The sequence below is a fragment of the Parus major genome, chromosome 5 (assembly GCF_001522545.3).
Source record: "Parus major isolate Abel chromosome 5, Parus_major1.1, whole genome shotgun sequence".
In the NCBI taxonomy this organism is placed as follows: domain Eukaryota; kingdom Metazoa; phylum Chordata; class Aves; order Passeriformes; family Paridae; genus Parus; species Parus major.
In genome coordinates, this window is record NC_031774.1 from 11,885,827 (window position 1) to 11,893,657 (window position 7,831).

The window sequence follows — 7,831 nt, forward strand, 5'->3', positions numbered from 1 at the left end:
GAGATGCTAACAGAAACAATTAATTTTATAAAAAACATCTTCATTCTGATACTCCAGTAACACATGAAATACTTCAGGTTATAAAGACAAAAATCTACAGACAAAAGAAGGTACAGATTTTTAGTCAGCAAATAACTTAAAAGTCACTTTGCTCCTTCCCAATGGGATTAAACCAATCTTACCTAATAATACTGACACTAACAGTCACATGGAATCATCTGGAATTATCTGGAACTGCTCATCACCTTTTGCACAACCAGGTTTAGATTTACAAGAAACTCCAAAGAGAGTTGCATTTCTTGAGTAAAAAGGATATCGGGAAGGAACCAGAAAAACCAGGTCATGGACATCCAAAAAACTGAACTTAGCAGAAATGCTGTGGGAAGATACCTTAGATTCTTGAGCCCCATGAGTTGCCTGAAAGAACATTAAAAGAAAAAAATGTTTTTCAAAATACATCTGAAACATAAATCCATAGAATATAAATAATCTTATTTATAACTGTAAAAATTTCATTTACGGTTTACTTCAAGTCTCTCAAAGCAGTCCAGAACTGCCACTCAAAAGCACTATTTACCCATATACAGGGCATTAACAATACAAAAATAAAGCTGAAGAGTGCTCTGTTCCAGTACAATATTATATAAGAAAAGTGCTGTAGGACTGGATGAAAACTCCAATCTATCTATTTGCACACAGACAGCATTGTCATATCAGTGACCACTGACTGTGGCAGAAAAAAGTGAAAAACAACTCAAGATAATACTGGGAGTTCTGGGGAACAGAGAGAAAGGGGACTGCTCACTAAAACTCATCTTTGACAGAATATAGCAGCAAAATGTTGTGATAAAGGACATTTCTGAGCAGATATCTCCATGTCTACCAGATGCAGACCGTTAATAACGATCTGACAATAAAATTAGCAAACAGCAAACCCGGGTTTGGGGTTTTTTTTTCAAATCCTTCAGTGACAAGAAACGATATTGTATACACTTAAATACATTCAATTTCTATAGTCATTCATTCTAACAAGTACCTGTATTTAAACTCTTCACACACCATGCAACCATTTCTCAGAAGGTACCTTTATACTAAATGAAACTAAACTCTGAAAATAATTATGCATCAGATACTTTTTAAAGTGCCTTTGACAAGTAAGTACAAAAACAGAGAGAAAAAGCCGCAAACCTCACAAACAGAGACATCCCAAATAGCAGACCGAGAAGCAAACCTCCTTTTAAAAGCCAAGAATCAGAACTCAAGTCCATGACATATCCAATGGCCCATATGAATGTCAAGGAAGATGCCAACATCAGGAAGAGCTGTTAAAATTATAATTGTTAAAATATGACAAAGTACTTAAGCAGGTCTTATCTAAAAGAATTCAGTTCATGTAATAACAAATGCTGAAAAACTCAAAATAAGATAGGACACATCAATACATCAAAAGCAGGGGTGAGGTATGACACAAAACATCCCACCCAAACCACTCCTATGCGCTTTTAAAGAATTCTATTTTGTGCACCCAATTTCAGTAATTACTCTTGTTAATTTGCATGTCACTAACCACAGCATGCTCAAGCTTTATTTCTATTAGTTATTACTCAGGAAATTACCTCATATTTCTCTATTATTTTCAGCAACCTGTTATTTCTCCTGTTTCTCATTCTTTCTTCCTCTTGTACCATATAAATCATGAAGTGATTCTGACTTTGATAAGCAATGTCAAGCGGTGTCTCTCCCTTTAACAACAGAAAGGGTTATTTATTTATGTACTTAACACATAAATACTCTCATTTTTAACAGAAGCAAGAAATGAATATAGTTAAGACTAACTAGGCAGTTACTTCCCAGCTCCATCTCCCCCCACTATTTTTTTTCATGGCAAAGGTAAGCTAAATTCAGAGTGCTAACATGCTCAAATGAGAGCTTCGTAGTTCTAAAAACATACTTGCAAATAGCTTGCTCCTATTTATCTGTTGGACTGCCTCCAGTAACATGTCTATATAGTCATGGGAATCTATACTCTCAACATTTATACTATCAATTTCTACAAATATTAAGTAGAAGCCTTTCATATGTGATAACCTTTTAATGTACAAACAGGCATTGCCAAACATCAGCTTTCACAGGAGGACATTCACTTAAAATTAAGTCTTTACAAGTCTGACTGAACACTAAGAAACATATTTTTTTAAATCCGCCCAAGTCCTCATGATGTTTTTAAACAGAAAACAGCCAAAATAAGAGATAAAAAAGAATTTAAACAAGGCCCCAAGAAAATGAAACTAATTAAACACCCCAAGAAAATGAAACTAAAAAGGGTGAGGGAGAAGAATCTGCAAAGGACACAATTATTGCTGAGTGAACACAAGGCTTGGCTATTGGTTACACAAAGGTTGCAAAGAACCTCTGCATTCATACTTTGAGTCACACCTGAAGAAAGATGCTACTTCCTTCTGGGAAAGACTAAGAACACCTGCTCTTAGCCGACCCCTGCTGTAATTTACATACAACATGGAGAGGACTGTGATTTTCCTTTACATTCATTTTACACATTCATGCCACATAGGACAAAGTATCACAAAGAAAATTGTACCTTGACATTTTTTATGTTCAGGCTGGCACCAGCTTCCAGCAACAAATCCACTGCACTAGTATTTCCTGAGATTATTGCCCAATGCAGTGCAGTATTCTTTTGAACATTGTCTACAGCATTGAGAGAGGGGTTAAACTTTAAGAGATACCTCATGGGCTCTGGTCTAGATGAAAATAAAGTATGAGAGTTAACAAACAGAAGATAATCTAGACTGGAAATGAAACTTTTGAACACTATAAAACAGTAGTTCCCATTTATGAAACAACAGCAGATATATAATGCCTTCTCAGAACCAGCTCATCGGTGATAGATGCATGTTTAGAATTCCAGACCTACCCTGGGAGTTTTTCTCCAGACCATGCTACCTTACCATTTTAACAAATATGAGGTTCATAACACAGGTTATATCTTCTGCAACACCATACATAGCTTGTATCTCCCCATTTTATTTGTTTTAAATGCATTTCACTGCATCCACACCCATTTGTTTTCATTTTGCAGAAAATACAATACGGCTGCAGATGATTCAGCCACAAACCTAAAATTCTTCTAGAAATTTCTTTTACTTTCTTTTCCATATCCAGTGAGCTATTCCCGACTCCTGATCTCTGAAACACCTCATATTTTAGTACAAATAGAAGCGAAAGGAATGTCAGATTGAAAAGAAAACAAAACAACAGTAAGGAAAATTTCACCTAACTGCTTCTTGAGTACAATACAATAGACTCTTCTTCAGTTACTCTCTACTTACCCAATGACTTTTTGTGCTGTTAACATTAAAGGTGTTTGTCCATTGAAGTCTATTGTGTCTATGTTCTAAGAATAAGATAACAAGCGATTACCAGTGATTTCAGGAAACAGTGGAATTCAAGGCTATAGAACTAGCTTAGCTTCACTAATAAACAGAGAACGGACAGAAATCAAATTATATCAGCCAAGAAGCCAACACTCATTTAAAATGTTATCCTCCTACAAGTCTTGTATATCATTCCTTTCAGAATATTCTGAGTTTCCATTTAAGGAAGTTTTTAAGGGAGAGACTCCAATAAGGATATTTTTAAGTGAATCATGTCAATTGTAGTTCTTGTCCTCCTTGCAAAGAAATACAATAAATAAGGATCTTGTAAAGTAATGCTAACCATGTTTCTTGTGTAAATATTTGTACATAACAGATGTACAGAAAATAAGAAAGCCAGGTTTATTAAAACAACAAAGAAGGATTTTATATCTCAAGACATAGTTAAATACCTAACCTAAATTTTCTTCCTTCCTCTTTTTTACTTTTCTTCCTTCTTTACAAGAAAGGTTTCCTTGTTCCCTGCCTCCATCCATCATTACATTAGCACAGATTTTCTTAGAAGAATTATTCATTTGGATATTTTTAGTAGAAGATAGGTGGGCCAACAACTTTATTAGGCTTGTGATTTACACCACTATACCTACATTCCAGAAATCAGTTACTCTCCCTAAAGAGAACTTCATGAGAAAGAAAATAGACTTAGCAAACTTTTAAATCCTAACACTATATCGCTCCTCAGAATCAGTCTAGGTCATATAAGAACTCTCCTGTCATTCTTATTAGCAAGTTGTTACAATTGCCATTAATTCTGTTAATTTCAGATAAGAAATAAGCTAAGAGACATCAACTACCACAGATACAGTACAGAAATTTCTAATGAAAATTCAGACCTAACTGATAATTTATTCTGCATTCTTCAATTGATGGAGAACTGCACATATTATTAGTTACAAAACTGTAATCAAATCATATATATTTCATGCTGAAATGCAGGTGAATCTGGATATAGGGAATGACAGGAATAGGGAAGAGCATTAAAAAATAATATGTACAAATATAAAAAAGATCTAAATTTGTCTGCACTTCTAGCACAGAAAAATAGGTGTAGAGTCGCTGCTTTTCATCTAGGGAAAAAAACCAGTTAATTCTGAAATGTCTCCTACACACAGGCAGCTACTCGTAAGCAGAAAACAACATTAGGGACATCAGCAACATACCTGGCCTTTTGCTATTAGGTAGGTTATGATGGGCATGTGTTGGAACAGCACTGCTAAATGAATGCTACTGAATCCTTCCCCATCAATAAGATTGGGATCCGCTCCACATTTCAACAATAACATGACCATGGGAAGGTGTCCTTGTCTATAACGATATGTGAAATAAAACTATAGAGATGATGAAAAAAATGGATATTTTAATGAAAGCATCGCCTTAACAATTCTCACAGGCATCCCAAAAAAAATTCAGACTCTCATGGCTTTTTTCAGGAAATTATATTAAATATATACCCCATAATAAACGAGCCAAGGGCAAAGCATTAATTTAGAATACAGTGGTTATTCTACAGTAACTTCTCCTGTGAACAGTCATCCAAACCTCTGACTCTAGCAAAAGACTGACACTCTAGAAGAAAGCACTGATTGTCCAATGGGAGACTTCACACTTGGAGAAGTTTTCCCAGAATAGTTATTTCAGGTTATGTTTTCTACAGACAACCAGTGCTTTGTTTTCTGGATCTCAGAAAATGCTACCACAGCTGTGAACATCGACAGATTTGCAGTTACTGGGTGCAAGCAGCATTACCTAATGGCCCAGTGCAGGGGTGTAGAATTCAAATCTCCACCAAGCTGATCCACTATTGCACCTTTGGAAATGTAATATCTGTGTAATAACAACACAGTAAGGTCAGGAACACACATAATAAAATAGCTAAACATTATACTAAAGATAACATAGTTAAAGGAGTAAACAATTAATAATAAAAATTCACTAGAGAAGCAAATGGACAAAAGTGGTTTGCTAGTAAATAATGCTGTTTCAAGAAGATGGTGAAGAAAAAATATAGTCATTATCAGGGTGCTTCTAAACTCAGCTTTCATCTTTGTATCAGAAACAAACCCAGGAAAATCTAATGATTTCATGTATTACATGATTTCATGTACTACATGATTTCACATGTAAATAAACAGACTATCTTTACATTTCAGTGACATTTTCACAAAGATAAGTGCATTAAAATTTGAATTACGGCCTTTTCTTCTCAAGCAGCACAATCCTTTGTTTTCAAGTACAAAAGCAACAAAGTCATTATAGGTAACAATGACAGAATATGCTGTGTTACTGTCACAGGGACTCCCAGCTCACTTCACCAGCTCTTGTCTGTTGTTTATTGCTGCCCAGTGAAGAAGAGTCACATTTTCTTTGTCTGGCTGTCGAACATCATATCCTGCTTCTACCAGTTCTTTGCATCGCTCTAGGAGTCCATATCTTAAATAAGAAAATAAAAATAAATCAATTTACTTATAATTTTTTTCAGTATTCTCCAGTCCAGAGACAGCTGCATCCTAAAGAAAAAAATACATCTCAGTAAGCATCACCCAGCAGTTCCTACTGGAGCAAATTCCACATTGCATTCACTGGAAGCCTTGTAAAAAGAGTGGGGCTGTGCCTTGATGGGTAGAATTTCCTGCTGAAACAAGTTTGCTTTAAATGCTTCCATTTACAATAGTAGCTGTAAGTGATTTTTCTTCTTCTACTACAGGGAGAAAATGAAACTGAAAACATTTCCTTTGTAAAAATATCCAGCCTGTCTCACATTTGAGCACACTCCCATCTATTTCAACACTGCACACTCAGAACATGTACTTACTGTGTAGCCTTGACAATATCACAGGTACTGGGGTCTTCAGCAATGGGATATGGGCCTGCGAGATCTTTCTCTCCATGTACGCTGCGGCTGCTGTGCATATGAGGCCGATGAGACCCATGGCAGTGGCTTTTACACTGGAGGTTAACAAAACAATTATTAACCATTGTTATTTATCAGCTGCACACCACACACACCTCCCTCTTTACCAGAAGCACTCACTGTGCGTGTTAGTTTCTGTTAATACAAACGAAGATGTTAATTCAAAGCACATTTAAAACCTCCTGGCAAGAAACCAATCCTTTTATTTGCGGAGGACAGCAGGGATGTGGTCAAGGTGCATCAGGACAAATTAGAGGCGTTCAGCACCCTGCAGAGCTGGTTACCGACACAGCAGCCTCACCCACAACACCGCTGCCACACCAGAAACCACAACCTATGACCTTGTGGAGCCGTAGGTACAACCTATGTACCCTTGGGGAAGGTTTGAAACGCACTTGGCAGCCACAGTGCCACCCGTGCAGCCAGGAACCGACGCGAGGGAACAGACAAGGCACATACAGGGTACGACAGGAACAGCTCTTGCCCGGGAGCCCCCGCCAGGCCCCAGCGGCACTGCGGCCGCCCCGGCCCCGGCCCCGCCCTCGCCCTCGCCGCCTGCCAGGGGCACGCGGCCGCGCTGTGCACCCCCGGCCCGGGCAGCACCGGGTCCCAGCCCCGCCCGGCACTGCCCGCAGGCTCCCCGCTCACCGCCGGGCCGCTGCTCGCCATGCCCGCAGCCCCGCGGCTTCCTGCTCCCGGCTTCCTGGGCACGGCTGCGGGGCGGGGCCGGGCACACACGGCCCTGGCGGGGCGGCACCGGGGCGGCACCGGGGGAGCCATCCCTGAGCTACCCCGGCCGCTGCGGAGCTGTTTGGGCGGGAAGATCCGCGGCATCCAGGTTTGTTCAGTTGTGCCTGAAATGGCTCCTTCCCTTTTACCCAGGCAGCCACACCGAAAAAAATCTTTCGTTTAAGCACAGGGTCCCCCTGGGTCGCGAACAAGGACCCTTTTCGCGGACAAGGCGAATTTTTCGGGGGGTTGTGCTTCAGCAGCTGGAAGCAATGTCTTGGTGAAGGCTCTGGAGTACAAGTCGGGTGAAGAGAAGCTGAGGGCGCGGGGGGAGCTCAGCCTGGAGAATAGGAGGCTCAGCTGGGAGCTTTTGACTCTCCGCAATTCCTTGAAAGAAGTAGTGCCACCTCCTGGCTGGCACGGTTCTCACAGGAGTTCAAGGCCATTTAGGACCATTTCCACCCGCAGCTGAGCCCCAATGTCGCCTCATAATGACCGCCAGGTGAGGGAGGAGCCGCCATTTTAGGGCAAGCCGTGAGGGGCAAGCGGTCACCACCTGAAGAAATGAGGATAACCTGGGAAACACCCACAGGTGTCAAACACCCAAAAGCTTCCCAGGTGAGATGAGACTCTGGCAGCCCCCAGAGCGACACCATCTCCTCTAGTCTGAGAAGAAACCATGGAGTGACTGGAGAACTCCAGCTCTCAATGGCTGTGGGCCAGGTCAGAGCAGGCA

At 40.1% G+C, this 7,831-nt stretch overlaps 1 protein-coding gene across 17 annotated transcripts in view; it reads right to left on the reverse strand.

The window, feature by feature from the left end:
- ZDHHC13 (zinc finger DHHC-type palmitoyltransferase 13) overlaps positions 1-7,121 on the reverse strand; it is a 42,197-nt gene extending 35,076 nt beyond the window's left edge. For 13 of the 17 annotated variants that reach the window (XR_004498036.1, XR_004498035.1, XR_004498034.1 and 10 more), the window contains exons 1-10: positions 7,015-7,121; positions 6,268-6,401; positions 5,763-5,885; positions 5,202-5,279; positions 4,616-4,760; positions 3,351-3,415; positions 2,600-2,762; positions 1,617-1,742; positions 1,189-1,322; positions 317-417 (exon numbers count right to left, since the gene is read on the reverse strand). Coding sequence is in view for 6 of the 17 variants with exons in the window: in XM_033515425.1 (XP_033371316.1) it covers positions 317-417; positions 1,189-1,322; positions 1,617-1,742; positions 2,600-2,762; positions 3,351-3,415; positions 4,616-4,760; positions 5,202-5,279; positions 5,763-5,885; positions 6,268-6,401; positions 7,015-7,035 (1,090 nt within the window). In the remaining 11 variants the exon portion in view is untranslated. Of the gene's footprint in view, positions 1-316; positions 418-1,188; positions 1,323-1,616; positions 1,743-2,599; positions 2,763-3,350; positions 3,416-4,615; positions 4,784-5,201; positions 5,886-6,267; positions 6,402-6,761; positions 6,781-7,014 lie in introns of those variants that run through there. The other 4 variants (XM_015630715.3, XM_033515426.1, XM_033515427.1 and 1 more) reach the window with 4 other exon arrangements.
- Positions 7,122-7,831: the final 710 nt, after the last annotated feature.